This window comes from Lepus europaeus, chromosome 3, assembly GCF_033115175.1.
Source record: "Lepus europaeus isolate LE1 chromosome 3, mLepTim1.pri, whole genome shotgun sequence".
In the NCBI taxonomy this organism is placed as follows: Eukaryota; Metazoa; Chordata; class Mammalia; order Lagomorpha; family Leporidae; genus Lepus; species Lepus europaeus.
In genome coordinates this window covers 49,226,872-49,251,394 of record NC_084829.1, presented here as the reverse complement: position 1 = coordinate 49,251,394, position 24,523 = coordinate 49,226,872, and the positions used below count along the sequence as shown (strand labels likewise).

Sequence of the window (24,523 nt, the reverse complement as noted above, 5' to 3'; positions counted from 1 at the left end):
GCAGAGCTAAGTGTGTTGCCTATACTGAGTCCTTTAATTGTCACATCTAGCCATGGCTATACCCGAGAAAACTGCTGCCAATTATCAAGGTATCCTCTCTCTCCCTAAAAGCCATTAAGTTGTTTTGAGAACTATTCACCCATCTCTTTACCCCGTTTACCTTCATGGTTGAATTTCAAATAGATTGTACATACTTTTCTGTAACAGCTTTACATTGAGTATATATATATTTTCTATATTTGAAGTAATAGCTTTCAAGAGTTCTATTGAATGGCTGTACTCTGTTTGATCAGTGAGTTATTAAAATACTTTATTTTTGGTCTTTACAAACAATGATAGAAAAAGGCCAGCGCCGTGGCTCACTAGGCTAATCCTCCGCCTGTGCTTCCAGCACCCCGGGTTCTACTCCCGGTCGGGGTGCTGGATTCTGTCCCGTTGGTCCTCTTCCAGTCCAGCTCTCTGCTGTGGCCCGGAAAGTTAGTGGAGGATGGCCCAAGTGCTTGGGCCCTGCACCCACATGGGAGACCAGAAGGAAGCACCTGGCTCCTGGCTTTGGATAGGTGCAATGCGCCGGCCGTAGCAGCCATCTGGGGGGTGAACCAACGGAAAAGTAAGACCTTGCCCTCTGTCTCTCTCTCACTGTCTAACTCTACCTGTCAAAAAAAAATGCTAGAATGAACACAGATTTATATAAATTTTAATATTTATATAATTATATATTCCATAATTTATATGCCTTTAAATAAATTATATACATTACATGATTTCTATTATACTAGTAGGATACATTTTAAAAATAAAATTGTCAGGTCAAAGGAATATGCAGTTTTTATATTCAAGGCTATTCTCAGTTGTTAGTTCATATTGTGGTATAATATGCATAGAGAACAGTATGGCACAACTGTATAGTATTTTCACAAGGTGATGCCCTGGGGAAACCTACTCAGGTCAAGAATAAGAATGTTACAGGAATTCCACAAGCTGTTTTCATGTCCTCTTCTAGTCACTGTCTAAAGCCGTGTTAATTAAGCTGATTTTGGACTCTATAAGAATGGAAATAGAATCATAAAATTTGTGATCTTATTCCTGGCCTCTTTTTGGAATGTGTATTTAAAATATGTGACAGTGTAATGCACATTTTTTAACCTATTTATTCTTGACCTCCCAGCATAGATTCACTCCACTGGCCATCCTCTATCTTGAACATTCTTTCCTTTCTTTTCTAGTTGCCTCATGTCTTTCCGCCTGTCTTTTGACCGTTTCTTCTATTCCAGAGTCTTCTCCGTTACTCACCTTAAATATCTGAAATAATCAAGGCTCAATTATAGCAGTCTTAACCCAGCTCATGGATTTTGTTACCATCTACAGGCTGACATTTCCTAAATTTGTATTTCTATTCCAGACAACTTCTTTGAGCTTAAGATCAAGAATCTAACCCAATCCCATCATCTGTACATTTCAAGACCCAACACTCCCAGAATGAACATTTTCCCCTCTCCTAATCACCCTAGATGTGGCACTTCCCAGTGCTTCTGATCTCAGGGAAAAATGCAGCTGGCTTTGGGTTTCACAATAGCGATTTCTAGGAGCCGTAAATAAAGTTTCTCTCTCACCATACATTACACACTACATTTCTAAGTCTGGTAACTTTTTCTCTTAAGTAGCTCAGGTAATTATCTGCTTCTCACCATCATGATCACCAGCATTCAAATCCAAGTTATCATCATCATCTCTTAGTTACACCACTACTAATTTCCAAACAGTCTGACACTCCAATTACAGGTTAGTTATATATTACATCAGAGAATTTTCTTCAATCAGCAAATAAAGCACATGACTTAGATCCATCCTACTTCTTTTGTTTTAAAAAAAAAGATTTATTATATTTATTTGAAAGTCAGAGTTATACAAAGAGAGGAAAAGCAGAGAGAGAGAGAGGTCTTCCATCCATTGGTTCACTCTTCAATTTGCCGCAATGGCCTGAGCTGTGCCGATCCGAAGCCAGGAGCCAGGAGCTTCTTCCGGGTCTTCCCACATGGGTGTGGGTGCCCAAGAACTTGAGTCATCTTCTACTGTTTTCCAGGCCATAGCAGAGAGCTGGATCGGAAGTGGAGCAGCTGGGATTTGAACTGGCCCCCATATGGGATGCCTGCACTGCAGGCAGCGGCTTTACCTGCTACCCCACAGCGCCCACTCCTATCCTACTTCTTGAGTCTCCCTCTTCTTTCCCTTTCCTTTCTCTCCTTATGACTGATATTTCTCTGTATAGTCCTTAAAAGGGTCAGAAACAGGGTGAAAGTTGAGCAATTATAGCCAATATGGTCATCTAGAAGATTAAAATAAGAAAAGCAAGGTGGTAAATACAATTTAGTAAAAAAAAAAAATTTTAAATCTAAAGTCCATTGTTGGGGTGGAAAATTTAGAATGCAATGAAGGAGCCAGTGCTGTGACATAGTGGATGAAGCCACCACCTGCAGTGCTGGCATCCCATATGGATGCTGGTTCAAGTCCCTGCTGCTCCACTTCCAATCCAGCACTCTGCTTTGGCCTGGGAAGGCAGTGGAGGATGGCCCAAGTGCTTGGGCCCTGCACCCACATGGGAGACCTGGAAGAAGCTCCTGGCTCCTGGCTTCAGATCGGTGCAGCCCTGGCAGTTGTGGCCATTTGGGGAGTGGGCCAGTGGATGGAAGATCTCTCTCTCTCCCTCTCTCTCTCTCTGCCTCTGCCTCTCTGTAACTCTTCATTTCAAATAAATAAAATCTTAAATATGCAATGAGATAAAAGAATAATCACCTTCAAAAGAACTCCAAGCCACTTATGAGGCCAATTAGAATAATGACTAATAGTACAGTGCAGTTGTACACTGTGTTTGGACTCTAACAAACCGAGGTGATGATCGTGACATGGCCACTTAAAGCATGCATATATTTTGGTGAGTCATAAATCCTCTGAGCCACAATTCTCACAAATAGGGGATCCCATCTTTCACAAGGATTAGGTTATATATATCCAGTGTTTGGTGCAATCATCAGAACATAGCTAAATGTTAAATAATAGGCAAAATATCCCTAGAAAGGAAATAAGGCTATAATAATATTGCCATATAACAGGCAGAAGTAACCTATGCTTAATCAATGCTAAAGATAATAACATCCCTGGGGTAGAAACTAGACCATATTCTCCCAAGAGATTTATGGACTCTGGTTACTAGTGCTCTTCCCTCTGCCTCCAAGGATAAGTTTCCAGGTAACCACTGGCTCAGGATGACCTCAGATTATATTCATTCTCAAGGTGTCTTTTTTTTTATTATTATGAAAATGTGCTCTACTTTAGCAAGTTTTTTCCTTTTCTCAGAATAAACACTGGATTTTCCATTGTCATTACAGTGAGGATTTCGTAGACTTGATGAGGATATGAAACCAATATTTTATATATGGTTAAGTCAACTTTCTCTAGACTACCTTAGAAAAACTACTACAGAACATGCCTGTGACTATAGACTTGTAGTTCAGGCCACCGAAGATTAGAGATGAGACTTGAGCACTCCCTTGACTTGCATCCTCTGGTCTGCTTTAACACAAACCAGGAGGAAAAGAAAGCTAGGCATCAGAAGCAATGGGTGGCAGGCCTATTAATGGCTGATCTGTACAGTGATCTGCCCTCAAGGAGACCCAACAGGCCAGTCCACTGCAGTGGCTTTCAAAATGGTAAGCCTGGGCTTCAGCAGAAGTCAGCTTGTGAAGAGCCCTGGCAGCTCTGCCAAGAGTTGGATCACTGGAAATGGACCTGCCCTGGAGTCGAAGGATGCCCAGGTCAGAGCCACAGATCTGATTGGCTCTAAGCTGAAAAGCCCTTCACTCAGCCCAACTTCCAAAGTGACCACTGCAGCTGAGGGGATGGTCAAGTAGGGTCAGCAACATTGAAGGCAGAACTGTAAATTTCTTGTTAGAGATGCCACCTGCCTTTACCTGGCCAGCTCTCCTCCCAGGCCAGCCAAGTAATGAAAGTCAACAGAGTGCCTTCCCCTAGGAGATTCACACCTCCCTTAGGATATACCCCATGTGAAGAGATAGGTAGGTCTGGGCCTCTGAATTTACAAGGCCTAAAGCCCACCAGATTATTATCAAGCCCCTTCTATCAGGTTCTATTTGCCTCTCAATCAGAAAACTTCATTGTAGCTTAGACAGCACCTTTCTTAGCTCCTCTAATAATGACTCTGTCCTTTGTTCTAGACCCTGTCTAACATACTTGGGCCTCATTCCTGTGTAATCATAACCTCTACTGTACCACCAATGGCTCTACTCCCAACCTGTGTGTACTGATGGTCCTCTTCCCCACTTAATGCTGTATAATTGTTCAAACCTGGTAAATGCCACCCTTAGGATCATTGGTTACTATCCTCACTCTGTCTTTTATGACCTTGTCTAAATATGATCAGAGTCGGCAAACTTGGAAGGCTTCCATAGCCTTGGCAACTCATGACGACAGCCTAGGGTGGTTACTGGCGCCATAAACTAGAGTGTCAATTTGTTGGGTCAACAACAGGAGCCACTGTGCACTTGCTCCTCATGTGGGATCTCTGTCCTTAATGTGCTGCACATTGTGATTTAATGCTATAACTAGTACTCAAACAGTATGTTTCACTTTGTGTTTCTATGTGGGTGCAAACTGTTGAAATCTTTATACTAAATTGATCTTCTGTATATAAAGAGAATTGAAAATGAATCTTGATGCAAATGGAAGGGGAGAGGGAGCGGGAGAGGGGAGGGTTGCGGGTGGGAGGGAAGTTATGGGGGGGGGGAAGCCATTGTAATCCATAAGCTGTACACTGGAAATTTATATTCATTAAATAAAAGTTAAAAAAAAAAAAAACTCAACAATAAAGCAGTAGCCGCAAAGTCCTTTGTTAAATCATTTATTCACAGGCAGTCATTCCTGCTACTGTGCTAAGAGCTTCTGACTTCAGGAATTTTTTCCTCCAGTGGATCCTCAAGGAGGATAATCATTTGTCCCTTGTCAATGACAGCTCCTGCTGATCCTTGCTGTTATTTACCACGGAAAGCTGAGCTGGGAATAATCAAGGCTCCTCAGGCTAACCGAGTATGTCTTTTCCATGCCCCTTTCAACAACCCAAGGTTCTCTCCTTATTTTGCTTTTAATTACCTCTCGTTGCCATGTAAGAGTGTGCATACGTTCAAGTAAAGTAAGAAGATTATTGGAGTTTCACTGAATTAGACCAGAGAAAGCTTTTGGGGTGAGAATAAGCCTATGAAAACGACAAGGCAAGAACTCAGCATGGACACTCTTCAGGAGGCTTATAGATGCCTTGTTGTCATCCAGGACATTTCCCTGAGATGGGAATCCTCGGCTTTGCAACTTCCTGGCCAGCGTGAGGGCCACCAGCCGGCTATAACCTTTTCTACGATGATCAGGCAGGGTATAGCCATGGCACATGGTGGCAAACTGATCTGTGATAGCCCAGGAAACTGGCTTTCCCTTGTCATCACGAACACACACACTGGGGAAGCAGGAGATGAGGTTGGCAATGTATCGGCGACACTGCTCATTGCCGCCCCTTGACCAAGTCTGGTTGAGTAGATCAGCATCAGCAACACTCAGGTAGGTTAGTCGTGGGGAAGACCCCGTTCTAGGAAAAAAAAAATTGGCACAGGAAGAAATATGAGCACAAAATTATGTGACTTTAAATAAATCTCTTCATACTGATTCAAACTGAGACACTATTCCTGGGACAATGTCCGACACTAAGTGAGTTGGAATCTACCATTTATCACTTATAAGCAACTTTCAGGGTTTCATTTCGGATAAGACAAGATACTTAAACCAAATTAAATCTTCTAATTTTATGATCACTTGTTTTTGTCCTCAGTATAGATTAAGGAATGTGTTTCAGTTGGAAAGTTAGGCCTAAGGTTTCCTCCATACTATAAGTCCACTATACTGGTATACAACCAACTGCAACTTACTTGATTTGTAAACAAATCAAAACATAACCAGGAGTATAACAAAGAGCTGAATTTCATCCAGTTACAAGCAGCCAAGCTAGAGCCAATCACGGGCAGCTAAGTTATCAAATCATGCTCCAATAAGGCAAATGCCTCATGACACCACGCCTAAATAAGGCAGATATCTACCTTCAGACAATCAACTGATTTCTCTCTACTTTGCTACTACATCTAGCCTAGAGAAAGTGCTCTGATTTTTTTTTTTTAAAGACTTATTTGAAAGGTGGAGTTACAGAGAGAGAGAGGGAGAGAGAGAGCGAGAAAGGTCTTCCATCTGCTGTTTCACTCCCCAAATGGCCGCAATGGCTGGAGCTGGGTTGATCTGAAGCCAGGAGCCAGGAGCTTCTTCTGGGACGTCCACATGGGTACAGGAGCCCAAGCACTTGGGCCATCTTCTACTGTTTTCCCAGGCCATAGCAAAGAGCTGGATCAGAAGAGTAGCAGCCAGGACATGAACTTGCGCCCATAAAAGATGCTGGAGCTGCAGGAGGGAGGCTGCACCAGCCCCAATTGGTCCATATTTATAGGCCTTTCAACCTACTTACTCCAATGTTATATGTTTCTATTAATTTACTGTATAAAATCTCTAATGTTAATTTTTTTTTTAAAAAGGAATTGGTGCAATTCCTAAGAACTGAAACAAATTACTTAGTTGAAAACCCATAAGGCTGATCATGCCTCAGAATTTGTTTTCTTTCTTGTAGTTATCAGTATCACAAGACCATCCTCAGTTATTGGTAACAGACTAGTAATATTACTCTTGCTATAATTATTTTTGATTTTTTCGCTTTATTTTAATTTTTATAAAACATAAATTAATATAAATTTGTGTTTTCTTTTTCTAGGGGCTGTGTGATGTTAGCTCACATTTCAGGCATACTGTCAGCTTTGGCACTGGGCTAGTCAGCTCTCCATGAAGCCTGAGTAAAAACAAATATAACTGGTTTGATAGCATTTTCAATCCAATTTTTGAAAACAAACTTTAAAGCAAGGGCAAAGAAGCCTCAGGCATAAATGTGGCTGCAAACAAAAACTCTGCCAAGAAAATGTTTTAGGAATAGTAGCATTAGACTTTGATCTTGCAACTGAGAGCAAGATATTCAAAACAGAGTCTACAAATTTGAGTAATGACTTAGATCTTGAGTAATGACTTAGTAATGGCTTAGACATTAAAACCAAATTGTCTACTTCCTTTGCAGAAGAGAATGGTTCAAGCTAAAATTTTACTTCACAAAGTAATGATAAATGAGATTGCTATATCAATTGCCTAATTTTATCATTACACATTATATACATGGTATTGAAATAGCACACTGTGCCCCATAAATATGTACTATTATTATGTCAATTAAAAATAAATTAAAAAAATAAATAACAAAAACCCAATTTTTAAAAGGCCTGATTAGAGAAAGAGGAAAATATTAAATAACACCTCAAGGATACGACAGTGAGTGGAAATTCAAAAGGACAAATGGCCTGGTATCTTCAACAAAAAAGTTATGTAAGAAATAAAAGTTGAAGGGAAACCTATATGCCACAATAACTTCAGATATATTAACCAATCCCAATGTATGGACTTTATTTGGATGTTCATTCACTTTTAAAAATATGATAATTTGGAAATGTGAATGCTAAATATTGTCAACAAAATTTTAAGGGGTTATGCAGAAAAGAGTTAACATAATGGGCTTGAGGCCATTATCCTTAGAAAGGCCAGATTGCCTATCTGGAGTGGTGTCTGGGATCTGAGTGGTGTCTCACCATTTCCAGGACTGACATAAGTAACTGATGGTCTTACTGTGATTAAACTGTTCAAACTATGTGGTTTATTCTGAGCACCTGGATTCTTTCTGGGACTCTAGGAATTTGGACTGTGCTAGGCAGAGGATGCCTCCAATAAAGATCTTTGGCACTGAGTCTAATGAGCTTCCTTGGTAGATAGTTTCCTTCCTTCCTTCCTTCCTTCCTTCCTTCCTTCCTTCCTTCCTTCCTTCCTTCCTTCCTTCCTTCCTCCCTCCCTCCCTCCCTCCCTTCCTTTTAAAAATATTTGTTTGAAAGGCAGAACTATAGAGAGGCAGAGGCAGAGGCAGAGAGAGAGAGAGGTCTTCCATCTTCTGGTTCACTCCCCAGATGGCCACAATGGTAGGAGCTGCGCCAATCTGAAGCCAGGAGCCAAGAGCTTCTTCCAGGTCTCCCATGTGGGTACAGGGGCCCAAGGACTTGGGCCATCTTCTACTGCTTTCCTAGGCTATAGCAGAGAGCAGGATTGGAAGTGGAATAGCCAGGACTCAAACTGGCACCCATATGATATGCCAGCACTGTAGACGGCAGCTTTACCTGCTACACCATAGCTCCGGCCCTTACAGTATTTCACATATGTTATCATAATTCATTGCTGAGGAATTAAGCACATTCTATGTGACTCCACAAGGAAAGGACTTTTGAAAGCTTCAGCCTAGATTTCTCTGGACTTTATCCATCTATCTTTTCCTTGTGTTGATTTTGCTTTGCATGGTTTCATTGTAATCAACCATAGCAATCAGTATGACTATATTTGCTGAGTCTTATGAGTCAACCTAGTGAATTACACAGCCAGTGAGCGGTCTGGTGGAGCCTTGATAGATGAGTGATATTAAATTTTTGCTTTCTTTTTTTTTTTTCAAAAGAAAACATCACTTTTAGTGACACATCTTGAACTATTTAAGGATAATATCTGGAACATTTCCTTCAAGACAATACAAAGAATTGGAAAAAAGTATATAAGAGTATGAACTAAACAAGATTAACCAAATAATGGTGAGAGGTTCTTTATATTATTCTCTCAATTTTTGCATAATTTAGAATTTTTAATAATTTAAAAACAATATGGAGTAGGTATTAAACCTAGGGGTTAAAGATGCCCATGTTGCATATTGGAGTGCCTGGGTTGCATTCCTGGCTCTGGCTTCTGATTTTAGCTTCTTGCCAAGGTAGACCTTGGGAGGCAGGAGTGATGGCTCCATGGTTAGGTCTTTGCCACTCACATGAGAGTCTTGGATTGAGTTTCCTGGCTCCCAGCTTTGCCCGTGGCCTAGCCCTGACTGTTGCAAGCTTTGGGGGGAGGGGAATGAATTAGCAGATGGAAGTACTCCCTCTATCTCTGCCTCTCTCTCTCTTTCTTCCTCAAATTTATGAAATGCAAAGGCAATAAAAAGAAAATCCAGTTCCTTTCCTATGACTTAGAATGCCCACTCTTCTTTAAGTTTAGTCTTGTTTTGCTCAACAATAACTTAAAAATTCACCACAGAGGTGAAGAAAACTAATATTTACTGAAGGGGGTACCTTTCAAGTAACTTACTTCAGCTTCTTACCCCCAAAACAGTAAAGAAGATCTTCTAATTTAATTTTTGAGAATAGACTGAGGCTCAGAAAGGTTAAGCTGAAGAGAAGACAGTTAGTAAATGACAAACAGGGACTCTAACACACGATAGAAGCAGAATGAATGAAGATAGAAATAACCCATTTGGAAGTACTGAATTCTGGAAATAGACTTCGTAGGATTATTGCCTGGCTGCCTAATTTATTCCTGTGATTACCTTACTTCTTAACAAATGGAATAATAAGAATAATACTATTTAGCCATTTCCAAGTTTTATAAGAAGGCTAATAGACTTCACACATTCTGTGCTTGTCTCTAGAAAGCTCACCAAAATTATACAGTGTCATGACATCAACAAAAACGACAACTTTGAACACAGACAATAGAGATTATGTAAAACTTTTTTGAAGATCAGGACACAAAAGAATGATTTTTCTATGTATATTATAAAAATAACAAGTATCTTGAGTTAATTCCTAATAATAGATAAAAACACTGATTTGGTTTTTAAGGAAATTGAGTATTTAAGTACAGGGAAGAGAAAAACAATTGGTACTCTGTCTCAATCGCTTCACACTCATACACACACACATTCAAACACTCAAAAATTTAGTCTCAATGACCCAAGTCCAAAATGACTTCTATCTATCCTTCTATAGCTCTAAGTCTTGCCCCAAGTTCAGAACTTTATTTACATACAGAAATTGGGTATCTGGCAGAGATGAAACAGGAGAAAAATGAACAGCCTTAAAGGAAGTTAGTTTTACATCCAACTGTTTCGAATTGGCAACAGCTTTGGAAACATCATATAACTCATTCTGAAGACCTGAATAAAGACATAAACAGAGATGTAGAGATTTTATCTGAAAAAGCATAAAGGAAATTTGTTATATTTTATATAGAGTATCGTTAATAACACTTTTTCCACCTGTGTTATTCTAACTACTTTATATATAGACTATTACACGTATTCCCTGTCTTATTTTCAAAATTTTGTAGAATTTTCCAATTTCCATCATGATGCTCATTATGACCACCCACTGTGACCTTTTATGGAAATTTCTGGTAAGAATTTGTAATTTTTTGTAGAAGTTTTTAATTTTTTGACTCCTCAGATTAACTTAAGCCTTTTGAAGTGATGGATCATGTTTCATAACTCTAAAGTCTGTGACTTACCATATAGGTGGAAGTGTAAGAGTGTAGACTTGTCTGGTATAGTAAACCAATTTGAAAGATTCTCTTCTAGTGTGTTGACAAAATGTAAGTTGCAGCATCGGAGGTGTAAGCTCAGTGCTAGTGAGGCTTATCCTGAACTTAAATCACTCAGATCTCACTTGTTTATCACAGCTATCCTATGTTATCTATAAATCTTTATTCAGTACTTGTGTATATAAAGCCCTGTGCTGGGCACGGCTTCACGTTGGTACATGGAAATGGTGTGGTCTCTGTTCTCATAGAGCTTCCAGCAGGACTCTTCTTTACCTTTCCAGATCCGATCTACTGTGTCCTTTTCAGTATTTCCTGACTGACTGAGCCCTCTAGAAACTGAGGCATAGACTTCTCCTCTTCCTTCCTTATGTAGTGGGGCTTGTTTCTTCCTCTTCGGTGAATGTCTTCTAAGCACGGCCCTAAGACTTTTTGAACACAGGAGTTGGAAGGCATGGTAAATACAGTATTTTATCTAAAACTTGGCTCTTTCCTCATAAAATTAAGCCACTGAAAACAAGCAGGTTAATGCCATTCCAGTTAATGCCATTAAAAATCACAGACACTATGGCTGGCATCCCATATCATAGCACTAAATGACATTTAAGTAACTCGAAAGACTCTGAGAAAAAGTAGGCAGTGCTAAACAAAGGCGTTCTTGTAACACTAAAACACAGAAATAGTAAAGACATAAAATGTATGTATATGTGTTTGTGAATGTGTGTATATCTATATGTATACCTATATCTTATATATATAAAATAACTATATACATGGTAAAAAGGAGAAAAACATGACTGCATAATAACCTCACCTTGTATTTGAAAAACTTGGTCCCAGTTAATAACATCATGTTCTTCTAGTAACTGTTGGTAAGCCCTAATATCCTTGTAGAACACAGCATAGGCATTAGTGTAATGGTCAAGGTTATCCATCTCAGTCTAGGACGGAAGACGTAATCAGAAAAACATAAACATATTCTCTGCAAAACTCAAATTCTAAGTAGATTTGATATTATTAGTTGGACAAGCCTATATAATTTTACATGATCAAAATCAGCTACCTAACAGGGAGGTGGGCATTAGGCTAAAATGTTGTAGTGAGGGTAAGAAGATATTTTGAAACTTTTGCTTGACTCCTTTTTCCTAAGATTAGGAAGGTTTTAAGACATACTTCACATTTTAAAAAGATCTACTTATTTATTTATTTATTTGAGAGAGAGAGATATATATATCGATCCATCGATCTTCCATCTGCTGGTTCACTCTCCAGATGATTCCAACAGCTAGGGCTGGGTCAGGCTGAAACCAGGAGTCAGGAGCTTCATCTGAGTCTCCCACATAGGTGGCAGAGGCCCAAACAATTGGGCCATCTTCTGCTGCTTTCCCAGGCCATTAGCAGGGAGCTGGATTGGAAACAGAGTAGCTGGGACTCAAACCAGCACTCATATGGTATGCCAGTGTCACAGGGGGAGGCTTTATCTGCTACTCTACAATACTGAGTTTTATTTCACATTTTACAGGATTTCATTTATTTATAAGGGTAAAACTCAATGTATCTACCTTTGAGAGTCAGAACTCTCAGAATCTTCCCAGTGTGGTCAGGACAGTACATCTTTGGTCACTTGACCTTCTCTCTGGCCTCAGAAGAATGAGGTGGATGTTTTCTTTTCAATCTTTCCTATTTACTAACATGACCAAAGTCACTAATCACAAGGAATCATTCATCCAGTGGAAAAGCTAGTATCTACAAATCAGCCATGTGTGCTTTATGCTTCTAGAGATTTGGAAACACTAAGAAAATACTTTATTGTTTGGGCTATTGATCTTTCATATCCATGACACTCTGAAGCCAAATTAAGAAACTAATGGTAAAATATGTAGCATATTAATATAATACATATGGCTATAGTTATATTATACTCTATATAAGTCATTTCTTTCCAGTTGATGCCAGTTCTTTTACTGTTTTATTAATTTATTTGAGAATCAGAGAGAGAGAGAGAATGAACCAGACAGAGATACCATCACTGATTCACACTCCAGATATCCACAAGGGCCAGGACGAAGTAAAAGTTCCTAGGAGCCAGGAACTCAGTCTAGGTTTTCCTTGTGAGTGACATGAACCCAACCACTTGAGCTATCACTGCTGCTTCCCAGGGTTTGTATTAGCAGGAAGCTGGGGTCAGGCATGGAACTCAGGCTCTCCAATGTAGGACATGAGAATCCCAACCAGCATTTAAACTGCCAGGCTAACTATTCACACCACGATATCAATTTATTTTTATTTCCTTTCAAAACTGTACCTGTTTTTGTCGCCGAGTGATAACAACTTTGAAGTTTGGCCATGAATCCAATATCACTTCCTTTTGAAAGGGATTCCCACGATTTATATTCATCACTGCTCCAAAAACCTGAGCCAGACAACGTTAGGGTTTGGTTTGTCAAGTCAAAAACAGCTGTTTCAATTGCATCTCACCTTCTTCATTTCCTGTTCTACCATACAGTCATAGCAGAGAGGGGAAACTGCAAATATATTCACACACACTCACACAATATACATACATACAAATTTCTCTATTGTTATTTTAACACAGTGCACATGGAAACTGATTAAAAACATATACAGAAATCTGTGAAACTCCAAATTTATGTTCTTACAGTATAATAGCAACAGGTACCAAACTGATAGGTTTTCTGGGTGGGTGCTTGACACCTAGGTGGGCAATAAATACTTGTGGAATGAGTCAGAAGTGACTATGTCGATTTAAGGCTCACACATATTTAGAAAAGTTCCATAGATAATTTGGATGCCCATCTCTTTTGAAGTTGACAATATTATTTGAAAACAATCTGTGAGATATAACTTCTCCAATTCTGAACTAAATCAAACGTCATTGGCAGGTGATATAAACCCTTATTTAAAAAATAAACACTTGCATTCCAGATTTGTTGGGGCAGGCTTTACAAGCATTCCCTGTGTGTCAAAGCTCTGCCTTATTCATTATTGTATTTATGAAGCTCAATACAGCTGATTCTGATGTTTGGTGACTGAACAATATTGGGATAACATTAGAATTTTATTCTGTGGCATTTCACGATTTATTGGTCCACTAAGAAAAATGTCTGTCTTACAAAACAATTTTTATATGTCAGATATATGCTTATGCTTATAAAAGTTCAAGAAAGTTATGGTATTAATAAGGATGGCTGAGCTATTTGCCAATGCTCACATCATTTTTATAATAAACAAAAACTGGAAACAATTTAAATGCCCACTAACAGGGGGATGAACAAATAAATTGTGGTATTTTCATTCCATGGATAACAAAACTGCAATGAAAAGGAATAGACTACAACTACATGGACTCACTATGAATGTCACAAACACACAAGAAGTTAAGTAAAAGAAGCTAGACACAATAACAGACACTTCTTGTGTGATCCGATTTATACTTCATTCAACAACAGGCAAGACTAAATTATGCTTTTGAAAGTCAGGATTTTGATCGTTTTGGGGGAGTGGGGAAAGGAGCATTGGCCGGGCGCCATGGCTCAACAGGCTAATCTTCCGCCTGTGGCGCCAGCACCCCGGGTTCTAGTCCCGGTTGGGGCACTGGATTCTGTCCCGGTTGCCCCTCTTCCAGTCCAGCTCTCTGCTATGGCCTGGGGGTGCAGTGGAGGATGGCCCAAGTCCTTGGGCCCTGCATCTGCATGGGAGACCAGGAGAAGCACCTGGCTCCTGGCTTCGGATCAGCGTGATGCGCCGGCCGCAGCGGCCATTGGAGGGTGAACCAACAGCAAAAAGGAAGACCTTTCTCTCTGTCTCTCTCTCTCACTGTCCACTCTGCCTGTCCAAAAAAAAAAAAAAAAAGAAAAAGAAAAAAAGAAAGAAAGAAAGGAGCATTGCAGGTGGGGAGAAGTGCCATCTGAAGACAAAGGTATTTATTTGCTTGGTGAAAATTGAGTTTCATAATTATGTGCACTTTCTAGTATGTGTTAGATTTCCATGCAAAAAATGTTTTGAATTATAAGGGCATTGGAATCTACTTTTTACTTTCTTTATCACTAAGTTAAATTACTCACCTTTCCTTAGTCTAAAGCATTACATAACATTCTTGTTTTACCAATCTGTGACCTCACTCAAACATTGTCACAGAATGTGTCTTTCCAAGTTGAGTTTCACTTATATTAATGTGTAACATAGATCACACTCAATGCAAATCCAAAGACTGAAGTGACCTGGAAGGATCATGCTTGTTTTGTTAATTATTAAATTCTGCGGTTGCTCATCTTACATAGGCAGAGTGATGTTTACCAAAATGTTTTCATATGAGAAAACTATACATCCATATTCAAGAATGTGGCCCACATATGACTGGAATGTTCAGAAAGTTAATTCGGAAAAACTTTCAATATTTAAATTCTGAAAGAAAAAACTTATTTTTGTAGATTTGGAACCAATGTAAAGATTTGGCATTGGTTAAAAATAAACAAACAAGTAAACTCTACCAATAGCTATTTATTCAAAGGGTAAACATTGAATGGGTAGAGGGAGTGGCTAGAAGGAAATAAAGACCCTGGGCAGGTCAGCAGTTAGAGCTTGTGAAAAAAATTTGGAATATCTTATCACTTAAACACTAAGCCAAGGTTACAAGATACAGTCATAAACTCCACAGATTGGAGGAAGAGTGGACAAACCATAGTTTCATTATGTTTTTATTCTCTAACACCTTTTACCACCCTGTGAAGGTTGGTGAAACTGTAATCCAGAGTATACCATTTAGGTATACTCTGCACAGGATCATGGGCAGTGAATCTGAAATAGTTTACTGGCTTGAGCTTTTTTGTTTTCAATTGCAAGAGGCATAGTTTTGAACACACAATGCATGAAAATGTATATTGCTCAGGGAGGGAGAGCCCTCTCTCTTGCCCTTTTTCATTGTCCTAGATACTCCTCTAACTCTTGCTACAAAAGATGTGGCAAACTGCTTCTCGATGTGGCAGTTTCTTTAGGGAAATATTTCTTTCCACTGTCTCTTTTGCTTGTCACAAGAAAATACAGCTTTCCTTGGAGCAATTCCTGCTGGAGGCTGATCATTTGATGACACCCCAAGTGAGCGGGGCCCTGTGTCTGCTAACAAGAAATTTTTTTAGGTATTTCAGGCAGAAGAATTGGTTAGGCATGTTATTAAAGCAAAGGGGCCTAATATCTTATTCCATTAAATTATTAATTTATCTCAGTGTCAATCTTCAAAATGGGAAATTTGGGTCGGATGGTCCTTTTAGTACTTTTCAGACCCATCACTCCATATTATTATTCAGATTTTTGCTACCACATACCATTTCAGCACAATCAGTGAGGCAAGATGGCCTGATTCAATCACCATGTTCTGTGCACTAGATGACCCCATTCAGGTCACTTTTGTTCAAGTTTTAATGAATAGGATTACCCAAGGTATCTGTTAAAAATAGTCTCTCTCTTCAAAAATTCTGATGATTTTTCCTCCTGGGTGATTTGCATTCCACTAGCATTTGAAAAGCACTGTCAAGGGGGCTATCTCTGCTTAGAAAATTCAGCCCTTAAGAAAAATTTCAATGCACTCTGTACTTCCTTTCCCATTATCAAGTGCTTATTATAGTTCTATCTTACATTTATTGTAATCTTTGACAAATGACAACTTCCATAGCAGTGCTGAGTTATCAGTGAGCCTTCAGAAGTTTAGCACAGATAGAGGCTTTTAAAACAAGGGTCATTTAAAAAATTCAAAAATAAAGATCTTGAAATAAATGAAAATAATTTTCTAAAACCCCCTCAGGGCCAGTGTTATAGTGTGTGGGAAAGCCACAACCTGCAACACTGACATCCCAAATGGGCACTGATTGGAGTCCCGGCTGCACCGCTTCTGATCCAACTCCCTGCTAAGGGCCTGGGCAAAGTAGTGAAAGATAAGCCAAACGTTTGGGCCTCTGTCACCCATGTGGGAGAACTGGAAGGAGTTCCTGGCTTTAGTCTGGCCCAGTGCTGACCACTGAAGCCATCTGGGTAGTGACCCAGCATGTGGAAGATCTTTGTGCCTTTCTCTCTCTCTGTAGCACTTTCAAAATAAGTAAATATTGAAAAAAAGAGAAAACTTTCAAAAACAACTCCTCTCCCCTGCCAATGAGCTTTAGTACCATCGTTTTCCTCTTAACTTCAAGGGTTCCTTAATTCATACCCTTTGACATTTAAAAAGTCAAACAGTTTGAATTTATTTTAGAAATATTGTAGCCCAGCATTATCTACATTTGTCCAGGAGTCATCTAGTGTGACTGTAAAATATACAATTCTCTGGGCCTTACCCACAATTCAATTGAATTAATTTCTAGCAAGAAAGGGCTGGGAAGCTGTATGTTTAACAAGTGCCCCTAGAGAGTCTTATCAGAAAAAATGAGAAACAACCACAAGCCCAACATTATATTATGGATTAATACAATAAAGAAATTAAATACGATTCTTAAGTTTTTAGTACCTTGAGTGATTCAGGAAAATGACTCTTCAATATTTTCTCCAGTATCAATAATTTGGTAGAACAATTTAACACCAACATCTTCTCTGGAGCTGTTGCAATTCCACACCTAGTTAGAAACTTGGAAGTGAACATTTAATTTTTGCCTGTTAACATTCATTTCAGTTTAATAATATCCTGTTTTCATTGGGTATAATTCTGACCGCCATTGCTTCCTCTGAAGAGGGAAGGAAGGGAAGTGGAGAGGCCTTACGGTGGATAACGGAGAGAACACATGGAAATGGAGAGTGTGAATGACCTAATCCTCGACAGATAAGAGAATCATTAGAGTTAAGTCTTTCCAGTACACCCACTATTATACTCAACTCTTTCTTCAGGGCACTTACAACACTTGTAATTTTACATTTATGTGTGCTTTCTTTGACTTAGAAATCTTTTTTTTTTTTTAATTTGATAGGTAGAGTTATAGACAGTGAGAGAGAGAGAGAGAAAGGTCTTCCTTCCATTGGTTCACTCCCCAAATGGCCGCTATGGCCGGCGCTACGCCAAACACTTGGGCCATCCTCCACCACCCTCCTGGGCCACAGCTGAGAGCTGGAGTGGAAGAGGAGCAACTGGGACTAGAACCCTGTGCCCATATGGGATGCTGGTGCTGCAGGTGGAGGATTAACCAAGTGAGCCATGGCGCTGGCCCAGAAATCTGTCTTAGGTAGCCTGTGAGTTGCATGAAGCTGGGGCTCATATCTGCTTTGTGTTCTACTGTGTCCACAGCACCTGCTACAGGCCTGGCACATAGCAAGAACATTATAAATAGACATTGAATGGTTAATATGAAGCTCAGGGTAAAAATTGTGGGGTTAAATAGGGAAAATTTTCTAACAGTACAATGTGAGGTGAAGACTAGAGACAAACTTGGGAAATTCACATGCTTACATGGAACAGTCTCTAGATAAATACCTAGTTGATCAAGAATCTGATATGGGCAAAGACTCATTCCACATAAAATTAAGAAAAGAAAAAAGAAGTCATAAATATAATATATACAGGCACACCTATTCTTATTCACTTGTATTTTCTAGATTGTAGGGCTGTACCTTCCCTGAAGTGTTGTTCGCAAGAAAATTTTCCTCTAGCACTCTAATCAATCAAGATTTGACTGATTTTGGGGCCTGTACTGTGGTATGGCAGGCTTCTGGCTTCAGATCAGCCCAGCTCAGGCCTTTGTGGCCATCTGGGGAGTGAACCAGTGGATAAAAGACCTCTCTCTCTCTCTCTAGTTCTCTCTGCCTCTGCCCCTCTGTAACTCTGCCCTTCAAATTGTAAATTAATCTTAAAAAAAAAAAAAAAGATTTGACTGATTTAAAGAAAAAAAAAAAAGCTCCCATACAGTCATTGTAGTGGAGCTAGCCACTTAAATCTGGGCAGTCAAGCACTACGATGGTGAAGTTAACTAAACTAGACATGAGAACCTGATGCTTCTGGGATTGTTGTAGAGAATAAACTTGCCAGACAGAAAAAGCTATTTGATCTCCCTATGTGGTATAGCTGGGTGACTACAAGGTACTCAGAATGTTCAACTATAATCTACCTAAAAATAACAGCAAAACCATTATGACGACTATGTGAATATGATCTAGGAAGCCTACAATCAAGCCTTGTGGGAACTAGTTTACTGAGTGGTTCAACTGAGGTGTTTGTATTCTCTGCAGAAGTCAGGAGATACCGAGAACAAGGACAGTACCAGACACATAATAATTAGTTTTTGGATCCTAGTACTCCCAGTAAAGACAATATAATAAACTTTGAAAAGACTAAGTTTCCAGATTTTAAGATGAGCAAAGAAAGAATAGCCATCCTCCCATCATTTTTGTATTTGCTTGATTCTTTTCCACTTGGGTAATCTCTAAATACAATTTTACTTTTACTCGATGCTCATATTAAATCCATTTCAAAATGGAATTATTTTGTAGAGCAGTTGATCATGAATTTCTTTAATAGGTATTATGTATAGAAGATTTTTATGTCCTAATACTTTGCACAGCAGCTAATGCAAAGAGTAGGAATTACAAGTCTTTGATTTGCTGATTTATTACCTGGTTTGTTCCCAAAAGCTCCAAAATCATGTAAGAAAATAGATAAAATGTATCAAGAAAAACTAAGCTTAAAATAGCAAGGTAAAAACAGAGGCATAAAATATGGAGTCAAAAGTGAGGCTATCATGCAAAGCACATGGAATACAGTACTACACATACAGTTGATCTTTTTCACAGATTCCATATTTGAGAATTCACCTACTTGCTAAAATTTGTAACCCCAAATCAGTACTTGTAGTGTTTTGCAGTCACTTGCAGACATGTGCAGAGCAGCAAAACATAGGAGTCCTCCAACACATGCTTCTGGCTGAGGTTTAACAGTGAATAATCTGCTTTCTTGTTTCAGTTCTTGTATTGTAAAAAGCGTAATTTTCATCCTCTACTGCTTGCACTTCTGTTCTTTTGGCCAGTGATTTTTCTGTTTAAAAAGGCCCGCAAACCTAGTGGCTAAAAACTGTTCAGGTGCTTCTAATTCCAAAAGGCTCTGATGCACCTTATAGAAAAAATACATATGTTAGGTAAGTTGGGCGTGAGTTCTTGGCCATGAGTTCAGTGACAATGAATGAACAATATATATATAAAATAATGAGTCTTTATACAAAGCACACAAAGAAAGCAGGGTTATGTATTGACTGATGAAACCAGAGGCCTGTTGGAACCTATTTCCACTAGAAGCAATGTTTCAAATACTGGCTAATTCAGTGTCTGACGTGACTTTATTGAGTCTAAGTATCACTAACAATGAGAATTGACTGTGCTTGCAGGAGGGAAAATCTCACTTTTGACTACAAGCTTTCTAGTAGCTAACATGTAGAGAGAAACAAACATGATTAGTTACAGGAAGCAATTTGCCTATAAAATTATTCTTGTGCTCTTCCTTGGCTTTTACTTGCTTTTCACTTAAACTATCTCTAAAGTCCAGCTCTCCTCTTGCTTACAGTCCAAACTCTCCTTGATCAGGCATCAATCTCTCTTCCTAGACTAGGAGCTTGCAACTCACAAACAAATTACTCAGAGTGACAAAATCAGAGGCATCACTCCCATGGGTTCACACAGAGAGGACATTATAATTAACACTCAACATTGGACAAATCAACATAAACTTGTCAAATGTTCTGTGTTAACACAAAGATTTTTAAAAATTCAAAGTTTTTTTACAATGTCACAAAACAGAATGCAGAAATTCTCAGAGAAGTGGGATTAAACATTTAAAAATTATATTAGAAAGTCATAATGATAATTAACTGAAAGCTACTAGATCATAATGTCATATTCTTACCACTCAATTAGATTCTCCATATATGTATTACAGAATCGGGAGGTAAAGATTTGTAACTCCTTTAACCAAATTGGTGTCCAATGTATTTGTCAAGGAAAGGGAATATATGTTTTATAAGCTAAAGTTTCTGTGGGATATTTGTGTATTCATCAGCGCAGAGCAAGCACCTAAAATATTTTATTAATATTAATAATACAATGAAAGTAAAATTTTTCCCCTGGAGAAACTTTTAATTCTTATAAACAAATAAAAGATGTTTTTGTGGTGTAGTATATGTCATGTAAAATGCAGTAGTGAGCATTTTTTAAGAAATAAGATTTTTTGTAAATATTTGCAATCAATGCGAGGAATTATTTTCATACTATAGGTTTTTTGTTCGGATTATTCTCTTCTCCATTGCTCTGGTTATGCCCTCATCACAATAAAAAGAATTTAGTATTTTGTAATGCTTATTTTCCTTAAAAAGAAAATTTGAATGTAGGATGCTGATTACTTAAGGCTGGGAAGGGTGGCAGGGAAAAAAGGAGTTTGGATAAAAAAAAAAAAAAACAGGGGAAGCTGGGTGTGATTCATTAGTTGTGACACACTAATATGAGGTATTAATAGGGGAAATTAGAGGAAGGGTATATGGGAAGCTGTACTACTACCTCACGATCTTTGTTTTGTAAATTTAAACTTAATAAAAAATAAGCCAGTCTAAAATGTTAAAACAAAGAAACAAAACCACACCAACATAATCTTTTTCTATGAACTTAAATGCAATTAATTCTTTCTATAGGCAGTGAATTTCACTTCTCTATTTCTGCATTATTTCCTGTAATTACAAATTATACCAATAATTTGTAACTATTATTTTAAAGAAAAGATACTTACCTGTTGTTGAGTACACAATCTGAAACTGAGGTCTTTAAGCTGTGTACTAATGTGCAATAGCTCCTTTAGTATCAGTGGTAAATTTATACTTCTAGGCTATTTCCCTAATTAGTCCTCAGTGGAAAAAAGAGGGAGGGAGAAAAGAAAAAAGTGCCCACACCTGTGTAAGGGGAGGCGCTTATGAGATCAGTTAGGTGAAAATCACCCAAACACAGCACAAGTGTTTTCATCTCCTCTCTTCCTATCACACTTAGGCTAATGGTGTAAAAGTCAATGAATACTGATCTTATTTAGAGATGTACATATTCTGTACACAAAAGCTATCCATTCATCAGGATCTCATGGAAGAGAATAAAAAGGAATGGGAATACCAGGCAAATGCGGGTTAGGAGAAGGAAACACGATACAGGTACTGATTCTTGAGTTATTTTAATCTGTTCAGAAGAAAATGATTTTGCTGCACTAAATTCCCGAGAGTTTAATGTCTAAAGCAGTTATTTGTGGAATTGAGAACAGTTGTGAGAATCTTAATTCCTCTACTATATTGTTTCAAATGAAAATTTATCCAGAATTTATTCACTTCCCTTAAGTGGCTGTAATTTCAACGGCCATCTAAGTGCTTACTTGGGCAACTCAGCACACAATACCCAAGTCTGTCTTGGGATAATAAGCAATACAAATGCCTCAATGGCATACTGTGTACTTCAATTTGAATGTGGCCAAATGGGAGGGTACTGTTTGTCATCTTGATCTTTCAGAAATATTGGGGCATTCTTTACTGGATAAGACACTGGGATAAGTAATACAATGACAGTTGGTACTTGAAAGTGGCAGGATGCAAATAATACTGTCTCTTCATCATCTTTCTCTTTGTTCAATCTTAACAACAACAACTTTGGCTACTTTAAGCCTATCTTTAATACGCTACCACTTCACAGCAAAGACCACAGTAATGAGGACAGCAAACAGCAAGGCTAAGAGAAAGTGGTTCCATAGTACCTTAGGAAAGAAGAAATACATTTACTAGTCCCTTAACGAGAAAAACTAGTCCGAACACAAAAAATGCTCAGTCATGTTAGAAAGATTAAAGCCCAACCAAGAAATCTGAATTTCTCTCTGCTTTTGCTTTTCTTCTTTCCCAAAGCTGAATATTTTTTGATAATGAATGAAACATGAGAGGATTTACAAGGCTTATGCTTAGAAACTAACCCAACTTGAACAATTCAAATACTAATTTTGCCAGCTGCAACTGGGTATTTTTGGTAAACAGAGAATGAAAAAAATTCTATACAAACCAATAGAAGAAAGTAAATCCCTTAATTATAGGATCCAGTGCAGGTGTCTCATATTTAAACAAAGCCTGTTTGTTAAACATATCAGAGGGTAGGAGAAAATGAAAGGGCTCATATATAGAATTTTAGATGACTGACATTACACTAAGGTCTGCCATGAATATCTGCACAGTCTCTTGTCATATACTTCTCTTCCTTCAGATTACTAGGCACCCACTTCCCAATATATTCAGAAATTTTCTCTTTCGGTTTTTTTTTAAATTTATTTGAGAGTTTTACACACACACACACACATACTCACACAGAGTGAGTGAGAGATCTTCCATCTGTTCACTCCCAAGATGGCTGCAATAGCAAGGGCTGGGCAGACTGAAGCTAAGAGCCAAGAGCTTCGTCTGGTTCTCCTATGTGTGTGGCAGGGGCCCAAACACTTAAGCCATCTTCTGCTGCTTTCCCATGCCAGCAGCAGGGAGCTGGATCAGAAGTAGGGCAGCCAGCACAGGAACAAGCACCTATGAGATGCCACTGTCACAGGCAGTGGCTTTACTTTCCATGCCACATTGGCTTCTAGGTCTCCACCCCCCCAATCTTTGTCAATCTGATAGGTGAAAACACTCCATTGTTTTAAAAGGGATATATGTGATTATTATAAGGTTGTTCATCTTTCAAATACTTGCCATTTATAAATTTTCTTTTGAGAATTAATCATTTTGTTGTTGGTAATCTATTTGTTATTGATATTCTTAGGGCTCTTCACTAATAGGGATTTGATTTCTTTATTTTATATATGTTGTGGGTATTTTCTACTCCATGCTGCCTTTGGTTTGGTTTAGGCATTTTGAAAATTCTAATTTTAAAATGTTCAAAGTTTTATGCAATATTTTATTTTCTTTATAATTTTAATTTACATGCACATAAGGCTTTTGGTACACTGAGACCTACTATTTACTCAGTTTTTTGTTTCTATTACTGTATGGATTTTCTTTACTTAGAATCTATTTAGCATTAAGAAGCTGCTCATGCTGTATGGTTAGCTAGTTTTCTCAGGACAATTGACTGAATTTGCTTATATATAGTTCCAAATTTCATTTGAAACACTATCTGTATCAGTTGCTACATTTTCCTCTCTTCCATAAAATGTATCTTAGAATATAAACTTTCTGGCATTGACATTTTCAGTTACTAGAGAAGAGCAGTCCCATATGAGTATTTAGCATGGCCAGTGCACAGGAGAACTTACATGGGGGGCACTACATAGGAAGAGTGCATTCTGAATTATTAGGGCCATGTGCAGTTGAAATCTAAATTAACTTAGATCTGTAATTAAACCTTAAATTCTTCACACAAAAAAAGAGTATATCAAAATGTCACCTTTAAAGAAAATATTGTAGATTCCTCAAAGTTAGATCATATACATATTGAAGCCACAAGAGGGCAGCATGACCAGTTTATGCATGGTGATATGAACAGTTGCAAGTAAAATTTTGGTTGACTTTTCATAATTTGTTAAACTGATGTTCTGAGAGATATGACATATAAAATGCACATTCTTCTTCTGACCAAAACTTACTATACATGTCATGATTAATGATAAAAATTAGTTAGGATTTGACTAATCACTCTAGAAATATGGAAGCTTTAGGTTTCCAAGTGAATGGATTTCAAGACATTTTGTAATATTTTTTACTTTCGGTTGCCTTGCCAAGCTTAATTTTCTTCAGACTTTATTTCCCTTTAACATCTATTAATGGTCTTCCTTGGCATTATTTTCCAAGAGGATATTGCTTTATTTTTAAAATTTATTTAAGTTATACAAGTTTCATGTATTTCATATATAAATATTTAGTTATATAGTGATACTTCCCACCCTACCCTCCCTCCAATCCATGCT

The 24,523-nt window shown here is 38.2% G+C and overlaps 1 protein-coding gene across 1 annotated transcript; it reads right to left on the bottom strand.

Annotated features, from left to right (window-relative positions):
• Nucleotides 1-4,907: 4,907 nt before the first annotated feature.
• Nucleotides 4,908-17,296, bottom strand: GLYATL3 (glycine-N-acyltransferase like 3). The gene is made up of 5 exons (XM_062187518.1): nucleotides 17,099-17,296; nucleotides 12,893-13,000; nucleotides 11,402-11,528; nucleotides 10,081-10,207; nucleotides 4,908-5,647 (listed from the first exon to the last, which is right to left on the bottom strand). The coding sequence occupies exons 1-5, from the start codon at nucleotides 17,228-17,230 to the stop codon at nucleotides 5,224-5,226; spliced, it is 918 nt and encodes a 305-aa protein (XP_062043502.1). The 5' UTR covers nucleotides 17,231-17,296; the 3' UTR covers nucleotides 4,908-5,223.
• Nucleotides 17,297-24,523: the final 7,227 nt, after the last annotated feature.